General features: G+C 43.0%; 1 protein-coding gene and 1 long non-coding RNA gene across 4 annotated transcripts; both read left to right on the forward strand.

The window, feature by feature from the left end:
• The first annotated feature begins 1,562 nt into the window (after positions 1-1,562).
• On the forward strand, positions 1,563-12,148 carry rcan1b (regulator of calcineurin 1b). 3 transcript variants are annotated; one of them, XM_079336335.1, is made up of 5 exons: positions 1,563-1,952; positions 2,064-2,211; positions 9,220-9,393; positions 9,675-9,834; positions 10,249-12,148. In XM_079336335.1, the coding sequence occupies exons 2-5, from the start codon at positions 2,089-2,091 to the stop codon at positions 10,431-10,433; spliced, it is 642 nt and encodes a 213-aa protein (XP_079192461.1). In that variant the 5' UTR covers positions 1,563-1,952; positions 2,064-2,088; the 3' UTR covers positions 10,434-12,148. The 3 variants fall into 3 exon arrangements, with proteins under 3 accessions (XP_079192461.1, XP_079192460.1, XP_079192462.1); XM_079336334.1 differs by having other exon boundaries at positions 1,565-1,952; positions 2,061-2,211; XM_079336336.1 differs by lacking the exons at positions 1,563-1,952; positions 2,064-2,211 and adding an exon at positions 7,288-7,942.
• Positions 12,149-12,933: 785 nt separating this feature from the next.
• Positions 12,934-17,026, forward strand: LOC306818661. Its single transcript, XR_013778338.1, has 5 exons — positions 12,934-13,076; positions 13,793-13,863; positions 14,273-14,389; positions 14,668-14,746; positions 16,451-17,026. It is a non-coding gene; the product is annotated as an uncharacterized lncRNA (long non-coding RNA).
• The last annotated feature ends 1,809 nt before the right edge of the window (positions 17,027-18,835 follow it).

Genomic DNA, 18,835 nt, shown 5'->3' on the forward strand with positions numbered 1-18,835 from the left:
GAACACAACACCTTTTGACAAAGCTGGATTTGGGCGAGAGCCTTGATGAGCCATTCGGATATTTTGGAAGAAATGATTCAACACTTACTTCAGGTTAATTTGTGCCAAGCTTTCCAGGTTCTGTTTGGGATCACACAAAATATCGTGTTTGGGTCCAGTATTCCAGAAATGGTCAAAGACAGATTTTTGAGGTGCTAAGACTTCGATTCCAAAAGTTTCCAGTTTGCGGATCAGGTCCAAAAAGTAGGTCTTCGTGTCAGGTACTCCAGACAAATAAAAAAGTGCTTCTGGTGTTCCAGGATAACGATAAGTTAACAAAAGGATTCAAATACTGGAATAACTCCCAAGGTGCTTCATGAAGGATGACTCTCTGGAGTCCACAGTGACACCCAAATGTATCTGAGCAAAGACTACGGTAAAATGTTTGATCAAATATGCTGAAAAAAAAAATTACAACTGAAAATCACAACACAAGTTTGGTTCAAGATTAGAGTTCAAGAACACTCTCTCGACTCTTTGCTCCGCTTTGTGGCTCTGGAATTAGTACTGCACCTTAAGCAGAGTTAGACATCGATAAATACAATTTACCACTCTAACTCTCTCTCTCTCTCTCTCTCTCTCTCTCACTCTCTTTCTCTCTCTCTCTCTCTCTCTCTCTCTCTCTCTCTCTCTCTCTCTTTCTCTCTCTCCAGAGGATTATATGGACGCTGATCCCCACATGACCTGCAGCTTAAACCCCTCTGCCATCCAGGGACTAGCACCACTTGAGGTGAGTTCCTTACACACACACACACACACACACACACACACACACACACACACATACTATAGAGCACTATGGTAACCGTATGTTGCTCAGCTATAGCTTAAACACTATAGTGATGAATAGTCATGTTTAGGGATCACTATTCTGATCCCTAAACATGACTTTTATTTTGAGCCATAGATTATGATAAAGAAACAGACTTCAGTTTGTCCTTATTTACAGTAACAGAGGATATTGTTAAGCGTACTTCACATTATTATCGAGGTCTGTGTTAACAGCTGAAGTGATGCTCACTATCAAAATAATAATTTGAATAACATCATTTAAATGATATCTATCTGCACTTAGACACACATTATCTTCCATAATTAAGTCTGAAGTAACAACGGAATAATGATCTTTCAACCTGTAACAATTACATCTGCCACAAGAGGGCAGAATCCTGCCTTCAATTTACATCTTGACAACAGCATGTGAAAGTAAAAAAAATCTCAATGTTATTCAATGTTTTCATTTTTGACCACCATTTTAATCAAAGTTATTTCTTCCAAATATTTTTTATACGGACTGCTAATAAAACACATTATTTTAATGCTATAATACTTACACACTAAAACATTTTAATACATTTTACTGTTATTTAATTCAATAACAGTTTTTGACCCTAAGCTCAGCCATGTTTTTGATTCACATGACATCAGGTACAAACATTGTGCCCGACTTTCCCAGGTGTTCTTTTTTCCACTTTGCAGAGAGGAGGCACCTGAAAGACTCACTTTCCCGACACCCCTTGCACGTTCTGAGTTCGCTTAACCGGAAGTACGTGTCGACCCGCGCGTACGTCATCTCCTTTATCCTTTACGCAGTGCTAAGAAATGAATCTAGAGAGGAACAAGCATAGCTAATAATATCAGACAATATTGCTCTGTTTTGGGGTTTAAGACACCTCTAGCTGTCAGACGCGTGTTAAAAACACAAGAAGGGGGGGAAAAAATCACGAAATCTCGCGAGTTTCGCTTTTTAAAAAGTTGTATTTTGGAAATTCTGGTTAGCATAACTTGCTAGCCAGCTTAGTGCAGCTTCTGAGCACTAATACAGCTAAGAAGCCTTGACAGCCTGCTGTTTGGAGGAACACACCTGCTGGACACCATATTAACATGAACTAAAGTCTACAGCTTCACCGTCGGTGCGTATGACATTGAATTTAAATGCTTATAACACATAGACAAAGCATTGTAATAAATGGGCGTCAGCCGAGCACAGTGTCATTGTTTATGATTTGTGCTCCCCCCAGAAGACTGTCCAAATAACCGTGAGTCGTGATGCAGAAGTCGGCGAATGGCGTTGAAGGAGAGGCGACTGTAGATGTGCAGTTCACAGATTTACCAAACGCACTGATCGCCTGCAAAGTACCAGAGGATTTATTCAATGAAGGCAGCCTGAAGGTGAGGACTGAACCTGTCTGCACATTTATAAATCGTGGCTTAAACTTTGACATCTGATTGAGTGTTGAGTTGCAGATGTGTCTAATCTTTTTAAGTATTGCTTTAGAGTTAGATTCGAAGTCATAATAAATAATTGTCTAAAGCAGAAATGCGATCAATCCTTCAGTTTGCGATTTAATTTGGTGTCTGATTGTTGGAGCCATATTTGTAGTTTTCAATCAAGAAAAGAAAATGTGGGAATAATGTTAGAGTTAAATGAGATGGATTGATAACTACGTGCATATAAACGAGTGGTCCACGATCGGCTGATGTATTCATTTGTATTGAACAGAAGTGATCAGAGAGCGCCGTATATGGTTTGTCTCTGCGTCTCTGAGAAATCAGATGAATCTGTGTGCGTTTTTATCTGTCGCTGCGTGCTGTCTGATGGTTGACTTCTCAGCTGTGACTGTGCCTGTCCTGATGATTAAATATTCTCGCCATGTGACGATCCTTTAACCTGCGTTTTATCGTCATACGTCCTTCACTTCTGTATCGCACTTTGATGTTTGTTTTTAAAGCCGGACATATATAAAGATGATATCTTCAGTGTGTGTGTCAGTGACAAATCTAAAGTAGGCACTTTAGAGATGTCGTTTGAAGTGAAAGTATCAGATGCTTCTTATCAACCACCAGATGGAGTTGAAAAGCTAAATGTTACTCGTTTGGATATTTCTGGGATGACAACTACAGAGCTCACTTCCTGGTGTCTTAGTCACCCTGAGTTATTTAATATCTAAACTTGAATAGCATCGCTCTAATTTTACCCGAGCAGTCGAGGCACAGAGGTGCATCATCATCATCATCATCGTCGTCGTGTTCTGCCGGCCTTTGCTGGGAGTCTTATGTAAAAACGTGTGCTGAGCTGTAGATTTATAAACAGTCCACAGATGAGTCACCTACTTTTAGAAGACAGATTTTAAAGCTGTTGTTGTTGAGGGCAGAAAGCTCTGATCATGTTTCCACTGATCTGAATCACAGTTTTGGAAATGTTCTTCTTTGACGCTGACTTTAAGGTTTGACTCTGCTGCAGACGACAGGAGAGAAAAACATTATTACAAGTCTCAATATGTTCAAGTCATTGTTTTCAAATGAGGTGGATCACTGTGAACGTGTGAATAGGATAAATGTTCTTCTGACATCTGGCATCAGTAACTAGATAGCTAGATAGATAGCAAGCTTGCTATCACAACCGCTGACAACCCTTCTGTATACAATAAGCCCCAAACAAGTTATTCAAATGTGCAAATCTTTATCGCGTGTTCTTTTCGATCACTAATACTAGATGTTCAATGTGTTACACGGGATTAATAGTCATTACTTTATTTTCAAGACTTTCACGTCTGTCTTTATGAAAAGGTGGGATCATTTCCCTGCCGGTCAGATCCAGAAGAGAAGCTGCTGGTTGTGACGGGGTTGTGAGTGTGTTGCGAAGTGGCATTTAGTGTTTAAAGCTGTGTTTGCGTTTAAATGCATCAACAGTAGAATACAAGTCCGACAGTGGAAAAATCGACTCAATGGAAAGCAGCGAGCCGCTCAATAGGGAGCTCATCATGCTCTTTAGATCGTTACAGGAATATTTGTTGATGGAAAAAAGTTTAATATGAACGTGTGTGTGTGTGTGTGTGTGTGTGTGTGTGTGTGTTGGGGGGGGGGGGAGGGCAGTTTGCATTGCCAAAGAAAAGCTGTGATGAAGTGTTAGGGTGAGACTGTGGAAGAAGCCTGTGGAGACGGACTAACCTGACAGCCCATTAACACGTGCGTGTAACGGCTGATTTCCCAGACACACGCACGCACGCACAGACGGGCCAGAGAGATGAGCCGGTGTTTCGCTGAGGTCGATGGAAAAGGAAAACAGCGGGGAGAGGAGGGCAAAGGGCATCTGGTGAAATAAAGACTTGTGTTGTTTTTTTCGACCAAGATACGGCTACGTTTCCACCCGGGCTGCAGCGAGGGATGGAGGGGTCAGCTGCTGTATCGTATGGCCGAATATTCCACTGAGGGAGTGGGAATGTTTCCGGAGAAGTCTTAGTGGGTTGATTCTGTGAAGGAGTGAGTTTACTTCAGGGGTGAAGAAGGGAGGGATCAGTTTCACACAGGATTTGCTTTTCCATCCATGTGTTTTAAGGTGCACTCACACACTCTTCTCTCTTCCCAGCTGAGGTCTAAAAGTTGATTTATTGATAAATGAGAGCGGGCCAAAGACGGATAGGAACAGAGGATTAATCGTGACTTAAGCATCAGTCTGAGATGATTACACACGCTGCAGAGAGGACATCTCACAGGAACAGAGCACTATCTCGTTATTTTCCAGCGTGTTGTGCAAGTTGGAAGTGTTCGCAGCCTAAGTGGAGCAGAAAGCTGACATTAATAAACCAGCATGGAAGAAGTGATTTAGGTCAGGGGAAAACTCTGATGTAGGTCTGGAAAGTCTTGTTGGACTTTCCCAGCAGGACACACCCAGCTGTGTGTGAGATCTAAGATATCAAATCTCGTCATTTTGATGCATAAAGTCTTCAAGGTTACAGATGTGTAAGGACAGATTCCAGCACTGACACAGGTTATGAAAGGAACTCATTTAACTGGAGTCACACTAAACAAGTTTCTTCGCGCGAACGGAAAATCTGAGCACTTTTGTTTTGCTCGACCTGCTCTGGCTCAGATTTCGCATCACTCCATGAAGACGGAGAGATTTACTGTCGTCGTTGTACAATCGTCCTGATGTGTCACCGAGGTCCCTGAACTCTCCTCCTGTTCAGATGTGGCGCTTTGTTTAAAGTCACGCGGAAACGGCTCGTCAGCAGAGTCTCGCTTCCTTGACGTGAGGCGCCCGTGGCCTGCGGAAAGTGGATTTTGTGTCGGGATGGAGCGCGGAAGTGTTCAGAGCTGGAAATCTTAAAGCAAGGATGTGTCACTGGAATCCACCTAAAAGCACAAGGAGGCGTAGTGTTTGTCTCAGTGATGTAAGAGGAGGACGCAGGGCCGAGCTAAAGAAACTTTGCCCTTTCACCTGCTTGTGAAGATAAACTATAACGCCGTTCCAGGTTAAGTTCAGCCTTCAGATGTCACTGGTTAGTTCACCTCAACATACAAGAGAGGAGCATGACGCAATAAACGTACAGCAGCTGGCTTGTTAAACAGTCAGGAGGTGTTGTTGTGAGCATGTGTGTTCCGTGTGCTCTGTGCGTGTGCACACCTGTGTGACCGCGTGCCTATCTCTCCAGTGAGGGAATGGAAAAAATGGGAAGATGAAACAAAAACATAGTGGTGGAAAAAATGCAGGGCCGAGCGAGCGAGCGTGTGCACACGCTCTCTCTCTCTCTCTCTCTCTCTCTTCCACAGTCAGCGGCCGCAGCAGGGCGAGGTTAAAGTCTGGAGATGATTAGCACCTACACACACACACACACACACACACACACACACACACACACACGGTAATGTTTAACATCAACAAACAACACTAAGCATGAGAGCGTCAGCTTCACTGTCGGGAGGCCCACCAACTTTACACCGCTTAGTTTTCCACGCACATTTTCCATACAGTGTGCATTATCGCCCGCACTGATCCAGCCACAGACGACATGCACAGCATTGCGTCGACATGTTTATTACGGGGCCCGTTCCAAACAGGTCAGCAGCCAGATGTCACCGCGTGCACACGGCCTTAATACACCTGTCACCTCACAGCCGCGCGCTCCTGCAGAGAGATCCTCCAAGTGTCTGCAGATGAAACTCCCCTGAAAGATCGCGTGACAAGCTCCATGTGACGTTTACATTGAAGGCGAGGCGTTACGGCGTGTAACATATGCGGCTTTTGAGTGGTGATATAAATGAGGCTGAAGTGTCCCGAGACATTTTTGCCACTTTCCAAGTCGTTGCAGTGAATGGTGGGCAAAATGCAAAGGGCCTTAGAGCCCGTCGAGTGTGCAGACGGGTAGCTTTCGTTTTGCGTAATAATCGTTGCTTAATGCTCCGCTAATAACGAGCATAAGAAGCTTTTTTTTTTTTTTTTTTTTTTTTTTTTGGTCATGAGAACATTCTGTCAGCTCAGCGAGTGGAAGAATGTGCTGCTTCCTGTTTTTGCTCAAAAATAAAAGCTGCAACCACAACAGAACAGGGAACGTCTTCTTCCCGACCAAGAAGTGTTTAAGCACGCACACACACACACACACACACACACACACACACACACACACACACACAGGTGCAAATGTTTGAGAATAGGCTGCACAGTCTGCTCTTGTTTTTCCAAATGCACTGACTCGCACACTTCCCCTCCACTTCAAGCTCTCTGCTATTTATACCTCATAAAAAGCATGTTATCAAACTGCATACTTTCCATGAGCCTCACCTCTCTCTCCCACCACCTCCTCTTTTTTTATCCCTCCATCCCTCCATCCCACATTCTTCAAGGCTGTCACGTCTCTCTTTCTCTTTGCACTCTTTCACTCCTTTTCTATTCCTGCCTCTCTCTCTCTCTCTCTCTCTCTCTCTCTCTATCTCTCTCTCTCTCTCTCTCTCTCTCTGTCAGCTGTTCTCCCTCCCTCTCTCTCCCTCTTTTTGACTCAGCTTCATCCATATTTACTCGGACAGACGTGTGTTTTCCACGTCTTGCTCGGTGTGCTGTGGAGTCAGGTGATACCTCTTTGGCATGTGAGGGAAATCAAAGAGGTGAAAGGCCCCTTTGTCACACTTTTTCCACTCCACAAAGGCTTTTTGTCTTCAGTCGAACTGCAACAAAAGCCGATTAATGCGTCACTTTGTTCAGCGGTTAGGTCATTATTTTCCAGCATCTCTCTCTCTCTCTCTCTCTCTCTCTCTCTGAAGAGACACATTGCCCTTCTTTCTGTCTGATTAGTCAGCACTGGCCAGTATCAGTCAGTGGAGAGAAAGAAGGAAAGAAAAAAAAAACAACCAAGTAGTCCCTCCCTCTTGCACAGCCGATTGGCTCGCAGTGAATGAACGAATGAATGAGACCAGGATCGGGGAAGGGAGGGGGATTGTGGGTAATGCGTCATCGGCTGGCAGGGGCTCTTTTAAGCAGCCGTGTAGCAGCAGGAGAAAGAGTGAGAGGGGAGACGGAGACAGCTCAGAAGAGGTTGAATGACATTTTTGATTATATATATATTTATATATAGCTACACACCCACATTTCTGGAAAATTCCTTCCATTTTAAAGGCTGCTGCAGAGCCAGCTCATCTGCACACAGTTTGGGGAGGAGAACTGTTCCGCGTGCCGAAGCAGCACATCGTTGAATGCTGCTACAGACTGGATAACCTTGGACTGTGGGTGAGGAGGGAATGCAGCGACTGAGGGGACTTGAACGCCACGTCGTGGACTAACGCCAAACAAAAGAGGATCCACGTGGAAGAAACAAAGAGCTGACCTGTTTCCTGTCAAGGAGCCTCTATCAAACCCTTCTCAGCTGTCACCCTGGGGAAGGCAACGCTCCTCCGACCCCCCCGAATTCCCCCTTCCTCTTCATCATCATCACCGTCCTCGCCGTCCTCATCCCTGCCACCGTTGAAGACGGTTTCGGCGGCACGCCGCGCGTTAACCTCGGCTCTCAGGTGGAAAAGGCTTCGGCTCCCCGGATCGCCCGTCATGCACATCAAGACCACCAAGTGTAACCGCTTCTGCCTGGTGGCGTCAGTGACCAACCAGGAAGTGTTCAACCGCCCAGAGGCGCAGGTAAGACAGCGCTCGGACCGGAGACCACCGGGAAGATTGCACTTCTGTCCCGTCGAGGTTTTTAATGTTGAATGAATCCACAGAGCCTTTGGAGGTGTAGAAGGACTATAACGATAACCTTGATGATGTCACAGTGATGTCACAGGTGTGGGGTTGAGGTTAGGGACTTTGTCTGATGCGTCTCATCGTCTCCAGCTGGACGTGAGGTCTGTGCAGGATCAGCCTCTCTCTCTCTCTCTGTATGAGCTTTTAGAAGATGTGACGTTGAAGCTTCCTCACAGATTCTCGTGCCTGCAGGACAGAGGAAGGTCCTGACGTCTCGTGTCGTCTCGCTGTAATTCCCTCTCCGTGTCCCTCAGTGGAAAAAGGTTCAGGGCGTTCGTTTGCTGCAGTGCAGCCCGCTCTGCTCGCCGCAGCAGGCCGGGCCGACTCGTCATGTTGAAACCACGGCGACTGGAAGAGTTGACTTGTTGTGCGCGGTGTTAACTGGCCTCTCAGCCGGCTGCAGCTCCACAGTCAGACACCTTTCACATCCAGATTAGTGCCGACAGGATGTGTCACCGTGCAGACCGTGCGAGCGTTCATGTTGATGACACGCTGATTTGACCTGCTGTCCGGGAAGTTCAAGTGTGGAGCTGCTGGAGCTTTCTTTGATTATTTGCTAATAATCTGGGACGAGGCAGGTCAGAGCTGAGGAGCTGAGTTAGTAGACGATTATGTAAGCAGACACACACTTCTCTCTTTTCGACACACATCTTCCCTTGTCCTTTTTAAACTCTGCCGAGGCGACGTGAAGAGAAAGCGACGGCGTGCCCAGCTCGGCTCTTTAAACAGCTGCCGCCTCGAGGTGTGGGTGTAATCACATCTTCAGACGTCTCACATGTGTCTCCGCACTGATGGAGTTGTGTTTCTCCACCGCTCTGTGTGTGTTTGTCCTTTTTTTTTCAATTTGGGCGCCAAGGTCGGCTGTCGACCTCATTTTTCTTACTTAATTAGCTCCTGTTCGAGTAATCGGCCACAGCTCTCCCTCTCTGACGCACAGCCAGCCGCTCACACGCCGGCTCCCCGGGGAGAGGAGGAAGCAAAGATATATATATTAGTGTTCAGTACAAGAAGAAGCTATATTTATACCTTTTATTCAGAGCGGTCTGTATGTCTGCCTCTGAGCCGCAGAGTTGAGTATTTATAGATGAGAGGACTCAAAGGGAACAAATTGAGCAGAAGTGGAGGAGATGGTGCAGAAGACGCTCTCATGTCCCTCTCTCTCTCTTTTCCAGGCCACGTTTGAAGCCTTGTTTCGCTCCTTCGATCCCGAGGTGCAGTTCCAGTATTTCAAGTCCTTCCGGCGGGTCAGGATCAGCTTCAGCGACGCTCTGGCCGCAGCCGAGGCCAGACTCCGGCTCCACAAGACGGACTTCAACGGCAAAGAGATGAGACTTTACTTTGCCCAGGTAACGCTCTGAGATGCATCATTACACTCAGGTCTTTTGTAGTTAGGAGGTGCAGGTACAGTAGCTAGGTTGCCGGTTGTTGTCTATGTTTATTTCTATCAAGTGAGCTCTTATATAAGCCTGCACTCGAGTCCTGTTTTTTAGGGACGCAGATGAGGAACACATTTTAGAAATGGGCTTCCGTGAAACTTAATGGAAGTCCTGTTATTGTTCTTTCTGGGTCCTTCTGGGCCTCCGTACATTTGAATCGGTCCTTCATGGTTTCGTCGGTCTCTCTTCAGTCTGTGCACATAGGGAGTCCTCGTCTGGAGCCCCCCAAACCCGACAAGCAGTTCCTGATCTCGCCCCCTGCCTCCCCTCCGGTTGGCTGGGAACAATCTCTGGACGCGAAGCCAGTCATCAACTACGACCTGCTGTGTGCCATCTCAAAGCTAGGACCAGGTACAACACTTTTATTTGTAGAGTCGCTTTGGCCTTCTGTTTCTCTTTTTTCTGATAGGACTCATCTGATATGTTTGCTCAATGGCAACTGGTCCAGATTCTCCAACAATATGACATCCATCGGCCTTGTGTTAGAGTGCTAAATAAATTCACTTGGAAAGTAGCATGAAGCTACTTATAGTTTACTTGTTGTGAATCGTAACAATACGAGTCGTAATAAATAACATTAGCATGCTAACTCTGTAGCCAGGGCTGGGAGGGCCGGAGTTTAAAAATCCTTTAAGATAAAATAAAATTGGGTCTTTCTTCGTCCGCTCAATGTGCACACACTAAAAGATGAAATTTAAGTTGTTTTTTTTAAACGTGTCAGAGAGCTGCAGTGATGTAACTTCACTTCCTGTATGTGTGTCTCAGGGGAAAAGTACGAGCTCCAAACCGCCACACCCACCACCCCGAGCGTGGTCGTCCACGTCTGTGAGGACGAGCACGGCGACAGCTCGGCCCCGGACGACAGCGACCAAGATGACAAGCCCCGCTCGCCGCGTCCCAAGATCATCCAGACGCGACGTCCCGACTACGCAGCCGGCGTGGAGCAGTGAGCGACAAGCAGGAAAGAGGACGCATCCATCGTGACGGCTGGAGCATTTCATCCTGAAGTGATTTGACGGGAGCTGAACACGCTTTCAGAGCTGGGAGGAAGGTTTGGGGACTTTTGGAAACCGCCTGAGGGTGCTGCGATGTCCTGTAGACGAGCATTTCATAAGACGGAGAGAAAACGTGCTGCATTCATGTTCAGTGGGAAGGAGAAGAAAAATGAATTTCCAAGAGTAAACTTGTAAATTGAGGTTTGGATATTAAAGTGACTGAAATATTTGTTTTGCTGTGTACAAAATAATTCATACTAATATTCTAGTTGTAGTTCAATGAGGGGACGGAGACTAAAAAAGGATTCTTGGTTGTATAGTTATCTTTGTAAAAAAAGAAATATACCACGATGAAGTGAGATAAAACTGGTCAGATGAAGAGTGTACAGAATAAACAACGCAATTGAGGTGTTGGTTATTCCCACATGACATGAATGCAGCATCACTCTGACAAGTCACGTCCCCTCATGAAGAGTTTGGGACCGAAAAAAAAAGAAAGGAAACGAGGAAACACTTTGGGGACTTTGAGTTGAATATTTCAGACTGTTATGATTATTATTATTTTGTTGCTAGGGTGCTACATGTGCGTACGTGATTCAGCTGTAGAGTTTACACACGGCTGGCATGCGCTCGTTCACATCTTGAGCCCGTCATGTCGGCACTGCAGCTCCCTGTTACTGCTCACCGCTGTTTGATGTCAGCTGTCGTGTGCTGGTGGACACTTGTCTCCAACTCAAACATGATTCAAAGTGAGGAGACGTGTTGTTCCTGTAAAGATGTCTAACAGTGTTATTCCGGGGTTCTTTCAGTTTTATACTCTGCCTGTCTGTCTGTGTTTGGATTGTAGTGTTGAAAATAACTGTTTGACATTTAATGGAGCAAAATAACTTTTTATTTTTGAATGTAAAATACATCCACAGCTTTCTGGAAACGACGCCTTCAACTCCACCAACCGTGGTGCGTTGGCTGTTTGAAACGGGACTCAAATAGGATTGAGAAAGAAAAGCACTGTGTCTCAGCCTGTGAGTCTATGTAGGCCCGCTGCTCTCCCCTCATCACGAGCAAGGGGGCAAGTGTGTCACCTGTACTTTCATGCCTGTCGTGTTCATAAAGTGGAAAAGGCACTTTTACCCATACCTGTCACAGTTCTATTATCATGAAAGTGAAAGAAAGAACAGGCCTGGCCAAAGGTTAAATTTTAAGTAAGTCTTTAGTGGCAGCAACATGTTTCTATGGAGCAGACTATACAAGCAAATTAAAAGACATGAAAAGGCCTTCAAATGTGTTGACAATGGAGAAAAAAGCTGCTGTAACATCAGACACAAGTAGGAAAAGACGCATCCTGCAGGATGTTTAAAAAAGGCCTCTTGAATTTTAATGAAGAAAACGTGGTTATTGCATAACTTCTTGCTAATATGTGTTGCTTTTGTTTGATAGGATTATCTTTTTAAGGGGGTTATTGCATGTTGAATAGTGGAAGCAGCACTGTGAAGCACATGACGCACTGCCAGAAAGCTGACCTGTCCCGTGTTAGAGGACTGGTGGTTACATGATGCTGTCAGTTTAACTACTTTTTTTACTACTACTGCTGTTTGATTCATTCATCTTTGGACAGAAACGAGTGATTAACATCATTGAAGTACCATGAAATAAAGATTTTACCATCTTAAGTTCACGTGTGTTTTGTTGCATTTAATGTTTGCTCATATCACGGAGATAGAAATGTTGGAAATAATGTCAAAGTGAAGCGAAGAAGTCTGGTAAGTGTTCTTGTTCATTTTAAATTCATGAACACTTCAGATTTGATATTTATGGTTTTCATACATTAGCAGATTCAGAAGAATTTGTTGCAGTACAGATGTAATAGTTACCAGATCTGCATGACTGACTGCTTACTCTTACAGGCAGCAGACGTGCATGAATTTTAAAGGTCCGAGTGCAAAGGAAAGACTCAAATTGTCTGACTTCATTAACGAACTCGTTGCTACAGGTAAGACTACATTTTTTTCTGATATATTTGAATGAACCTTCGTTCTGGTGTTCTTTCAGGGTCGAAGTTGATGATCATTGCTGTAAATAAATATTGACTTTTGTGAATGAGTGAATCGTTTTGTTCTGAGTATACTCTTGGCTCTGTATCAGTTAAATGCTGCCATCTTGTGGCATAGGTGAGATATTGCTTCTTTTTGAGATGAGGGAAATACTCGTAAATGAGTACTTTTTTTTATCTTGCACTTTTAAAAAAAAAATTAAATTCGTAGACCCATTCCTTAATAAATGTTTATATTCTACAGATGACATGTTCAGCATGATGCTGTCTCAGCACCCCCTGGGCTTTTAGCTGACACAGAGCTACAACACAAACACACACAGTGCGGTTTAATGAATCACTGCTCGTCACTTATTTGTTGTCTTCAAAAATCACTCAACGCACTTCCGGCATATGTTCAGTCCCGGATACGACGCAGACGTGCCGCGACGAAGCGGAAGTAAAAGCAGTCGAGCAGAGAGAATCTGTAAACAGCGTTGAACGCGTGTGAAACCTGTGAAACTTCACTGGGGTTTTCTCACCAAATGTCTTATCCAGGACACGGCGGGGTGAGTTATTTATTCTTTGTAGTTTGTATTGAGTTTGAAGTGAGAAAGTGGACTCTTGAATCTAGACTGAAGCGTGTCGGTGAATTTCCGGTAATTTGTGACCAGCTGTGATTTATTTGTCAAGCGGAAAGAATACATGACTCTTTAACAATTACAAAAAAACAAGTACAAATCAGGTTTATGTTTCATACAATTAGATGCAAATGTGTTTTGTGTAAAGTGTCACGTTAATGAATTAACTAAACAATGGACTGACCTTATTGTTTATCCTTTAGACCACATCAGCTACAGAAATACAAACATAATGGCCCTACATGTTTTTCTTATAGGTACATTGATAAGTTCCCTACATTTACAAAGTTACAGTGATCCCTGAATGTTGTCTGCTCATATTCATCAGACGATATGTTGACAGACACGAACAGATTTTATTAGCTGATGTTTATCCTTTGTATGAAGTTAATTCTTCCATCTCGTCCACTAAACTGCTGATTCAGAGACTATGTGTTCATATGTGCATAGGAGAGATGGTATTAGCATTTTGTGAGTCTAACAATAAAAGAAGTGACAAAAATAATTGGTATGAGAACATGTACAGGTATATAAGGCCTGGATAAATTCCAATACCTGTCCATATATGAGGAGACAGAGCAGTGTGATGAATGACTTTTATTGTAGAAGTATTAATCTAATCTGTGATGTCTTCTTTGTCTCAGTATGGGGGTCGCCTCCTCACCGGATGCCTGGAGGGCCGACGCCCCCCGTCAGAGGGGCTTCTTGTCAACAGGTAAGTGCTTAACACAACAGTTACAGTCAAATATATAATGTAGTCTGTGCTAGTTTAAACCATCTCTTATATTTATGTTTTTCATTATCCAATCACCTACACAGCTGTAGAAGACTCATCATACAACATGCAGAATATCAATCATGAATTATTCTTCAGTAAACATCACTTTTCCTTTCAAATACGTCTTTAATTATGAATGTGCAGCAAAACGTGTTCATCGTGTCGTCTCACGTTGAGCATCTCCTCTCCACTAACACACTCAACATTAGCTGCTAGAGGCTTGTTTATATGAGACTATATATATATGTAATATTTCTTAGATTTCTGAGTCATTTCAGTTGTTTTCTGAACATCAAATTGACCGTATTATGCATGACCCCCCCCCCCCCCCTTTGTCTCTTCACAGGTCTGTGGGTTCCTCTTCCTTTTAACCAGCACACTGATGGACATGAAATGTTCCGCTGAGAGTCACACAGGACGGTGAGGAGCCTGATCCAGTCTGGGTTCACCGGCATCTACACTCGTAAGTTCACTACTTCCTCCCTGACCCTGTTTACAGCTCCCATGATTGATTTCAAAAGAGTCAGTTAAGTGTTGGACGCATATAAGCTGCATTCATATCAATTATGAAAGTTGAGATCTCACATGCTCTGTTATTGTTAGCAGAACAACTTTTACATAATGTTAAATGTAGACACAAACACACAGTATGTGTGAACCACTGCTTTTATTAAGTTCATCTGTAGGGTCACATGACAACACAAAATGTTTTACACAAGCTGTCTGCCTCCTTTTTTCCAGAAATCCTTCTCAGCAGGAGGAAGAGGCGTCTGGACCATCCCTGTTGCCTCCAGAATATATTAACTGTATGGTAACAAAAGTAACTATCTATACATGTTATTTATAAGTGATATACAGGTTTGGTAATTTCCTCCACTTTTTGGTTACAATTGTCTTTATATCTTCTGACAGAGGTCAAAGTTTTTACAGCTTGTTCCTTTTTATAAACCAATCAAGCCTCCCTACTTTAAAAAATCATGCCAGTTTTGCCACCCTGCCTTTAATGTTGGGTCAGCAAAGTGAACCTGACTGTGTACTCCTTAAATGGTGTCCTTTTGTTTGACAGAGCAGTCCATTTATTTTTGTTACAGAGGTTTAATATTCTGTCATTTTCCTTTTGAGGAGATTAAACAAAGACATGAGCACTGAAGTTTAACAGTAAAGAAATGCTTTCAATAGTATTTTGACCAGCTGACTTGTTGAATAATATTTCCTGCTGTGAATGTGTCTTCAGGTTTTAAAAGTGACTGTTGTGTTGACTCTGCATGAGAAGTCTGTCCTGTCAATGTAAGTATGGTGAACTCTTATTTATCCAGTTCAGTGAGTGTATGTTTATGTTAGCAGTGTGATGCTAAACTGTCAGGTGTTAATAACTTTGAAAAATACAACACAAGAGGTTGAAACATTTTTAATGTTGAAAGTAGTCAATGTCCTCAGTAGCACACAGATCTGTAAAAGAAAGAAGAGTGGTTGAGCATGCTGAAGTTATTTATCTAATAAAGTGAATATGTTTATGACTTTGAAAAATATTCTACAACTGGTTGAAAGTAGTCGATGTCCTCAGTTTCCAAAGCAGCACACAGATCTGTAAAAAGAAACAAGAGCAGCGTGGTTAGAACCAAGTAATCTGTCTAACAGTAAATAGGTAAAGCACATGCTAAGTAAGAGACTAAGTATTCAGAAAACACTCACGGTTCTGGGGTGAATCGGGCAGCATAACTGGCCGGGGCCGGCTTACGTGTGCTCGGCGAAGTGGCGCAGGACAAGTGGCCTTTCCCCTGCTTTTGCCCTGCCGCGTGCCGCTGCCGCGCCAAGACACGACTGACTCTTTGTACTCTGCCCCGCAGGTGCTCAGCTCGGACTCGGAGCAGGTGAAGTCCATCGTCCTGATTGCTCCTCGGCCAAGAAGCCAATCACAGAGGAAGAAGTCCCGATTGATGCACGCCCCCACACGCCATCCGACTTCCCGCAGCTGACCGACATTGTCCTAATCGAGCCGACGCATGCGCGTTAGCCCTCGCGCTGTAGAGACCCTGTGATTGGCTGCTTGGGAGAGGAGCAATCAGGACGATGGACTTCACCTGCTCCGAGTCCGAGCTGAGCACCTGCGGGGCAGAGTACAAAGAGTCAGTCGTGTCTTGGCGCGGCAGCGGCACGCGGCAGGGCAAAAGCAGGGGAAAGGCCACTTGTCCTGCGCCACTTCGCCGCGCACACGTAAGCCGGCCCCGGCCAGTTATGCTGCCCGATTCACCCCAGAACCGTGAGTGTTTTCTGAATACTTAGTCTCTTGTTTAGGCTGATGCTAGCTTAGCATGTGCTTTACTCATTTACTGTTACACGAGTATTTTTCAAAGTCATAAACGCTTTAGCATCACACTGCTAGCGTTTAAGTAAACATACTCAATTTATTAGATAAATAACTTACATCAACAGGAGAACCTTCTTATGCAGAGTCACTTTGAAGACACAAAGAAATGTTAATCCTTCAGCATGCTCAACCTAACCACTCTTTTTTCTTTAACAGATCTGTGTGCTGCTTTGGAAACTGAGGACATCGACTACTTCTGACATGTGCAGATTAAAAATCTTGTGTAGTATTTTTCTAAGTTATTAACACCTGACAGTTTAGCTTTAGCATCACACTGCTAACATTTAAGTAAACATACACTCACTTAATTAGATAAATGACTTCACCATACTTACATCAATAGGAGAGACTTTTAAAACCTGAAGACACATTCACAGCAGGAAATGTTAAGCAAAAGAACAAGTAACACTGATCCTGGATCTCAGATGAGTGGGGCCTTGACTGTCAGAATTCTGCTCTAAGTATTAAACATTCAGTCTGAAGCATACTCGCACTGCTTTTCTTTTACAGGTATGTGTGCCACTTTGGAAACAGAGGACTGCAGTCATTTCTCAAAGCACAAACATTTACTTCTATCAATAAAACACATCTAAAAACTTTTGATGTCTCATTATTCCTCAACAATGTTTGGTTCAATAACAGCTCCTCCCAGGACATAAGGGAAGGAAGTCAGATTACTACCTGTTCTTCAGTAAAGGGCCTCAGAATAAAAAGAAAGCTACAAAGCTCATTAATACATACTGAGATTTCACCGTGGAATAACTTGACTTTCATATTAATCTGAGTGGGTTTAAGTTGCTTTGAACAGTTTACTGAACACAGAGGTTGAGAACTTGGAAGTAGTCACAGTCCTGTTTCCAAAGCAGCACACATCTGTAAAAAGAAGAGCAGTGTGGTTAGAGTGAGCACGTTTCAGACTGTTTGAAATAAAGGTTTAATACTTTCAGGTCAGCATGCTGACAGTCCAAACAGCTGGAGGCAGAAATAAAACCTGATCTCATCCTGCTGATTAAAGAGTCAATGATAAGATAAACTTACTGACTCATTCTGTGCTTTTCTGCATCTCGCCATCATTAACACTTGTCTGATCAATGAAGAGTGAAGCTGCACACTTTTACCTCTGCTGAAGAACAAACTGATGACGTGTGGTGTAAATGATCTACAGCCTGAACCTCTGCATTGATACCTTTATTTACATGTTGCCCTCCAGGCTATCATTGAATATGGAATGAGTCAGAGAGCACATTTAGATATTTTATGTAAACATGACTTTATTCTAATTCAAAACACTAAACACTTTCTAACAGAGACAAATCATCTTACCACAGAGGTTCAGCAGCTCACCTGAAACACAGGACAAACACAGAGGTCAAGATGCGAGTTCATCTTCAACACACTCAGCGTTTACTTCACTTTATCCCACATGACTAACAGACATCAGAAACACGAGGATGTGACGTCAGCTGTTCATTTCACTCTTTGCTTTAGGATTCAGTGAACCCATGTTAGTCCTTTCTCATCCTCCCATTAAACACTAATATAATATGTTCTCTACTTCATGCTTTTAGAAGAAAAGAGAGGACTCATGTGATCTTGTAAATTTAGCATCTATTCCTTCTGATCCACAACCTAAACATTAGATCACAGGCTGTGCACAAACTCTTCAGTCTTCATCATGTTGATAAAATGTTCTTATCTTAAAGCTTCAGCAGAGACTCCGTCATCACTTCAACGATCCTTCTTCTCAACGTGTCGTCCAATCAGGCCGCAGATCTACACCGACGTCGCTGGACTTCCTATAGAGGAAGAGAAACACATTTTAGTTCCTGACGTCAAATACAATAAAGAATATATTTGATAAATACTGAGGATTAACAAGAAGACTACAGAGAGAAACCTGTTTTAATAAAGGACATAAGATAATTCAAAACTGACTATTTAAGTTTTATGAGTCACCGATTTATACTTGAACATATTTAGAGTGTATATACTGAAGGTTAAGAAGCGTTAATTCAAAAACTTGTAGCTGGAATAAAATGTTTAAATTGTAAATGATTCCATCATATGTTTAAATCATCATTTAAGTTTAAACAGGAAGGACTTATTTTAATTATTACTTTAATAAGCAGTTTAAATATATATATATATATATATATATATATATATATATATATTAATAACTACCACTAATATGTATGTTGATTAAAAATGTCAAAGACACCAAAAGAAACTTTGAAACATATTAGGGGGTTAAAAGTTGAATAAAAAACTTTGAAGACTCAATTAAATACAGGTTTAAGGTAAAACTGTATAACATTTCTGATACAGCAGTTTAAACTCCAATATATAATAGCTTTTTTAGACTTACAATATGAACTGTTTATAAGGAGTTCATTTAACTGCTTATCACTTTATTTGTTGTCTACGAGGACATGCTGCATTCAGAGAAATGCATTTTATGGCTTAAATATCATTTTACATACAAACAGCGCCCTCTGGTGGATATTTGGAAATTCATACTAGTAACAACCACATAGCGTA

This window comes from Symphodus melops (assembly GCF_947650265.1).
Source record: "Symphodus melops genome assembly, chromosome: 23".
Classification (NCBI taxonomy): Eukaryota; Metazoa; Chordata; class Actinopteri; order Labriformes; family Labridae; genus Symphodus; species Symphodus melops.

What these genes read in the sequence shown, in the direction of transcription:
- rcan1b (XM_079336335.1), top strand. Translation starts at nt 2,089, where the DNA reads ATGCAGAAGTCGGCGAATGGCGTTGAAGGAGAGGCGACTGTAGATGTG. An exon ending in TCAATGAAGGCAGCCTGAAG is followed by an intron (nt 2,212 to 9,219) that starts GTGAGGACTGAA and finishes TCTCTTTTCCAG; the next exon opens with GCCACGTTTGAAGCCTTGTT. An exon ending in TGAGACTTTACTTTGCCCAG is followed by an intron (nt 9,394 to 9,674) that starts GTAACGCTCTGA and finishes GTCTCTCTTCAG; the next exon opens with TCTGTGCACATAGGGAGTCC.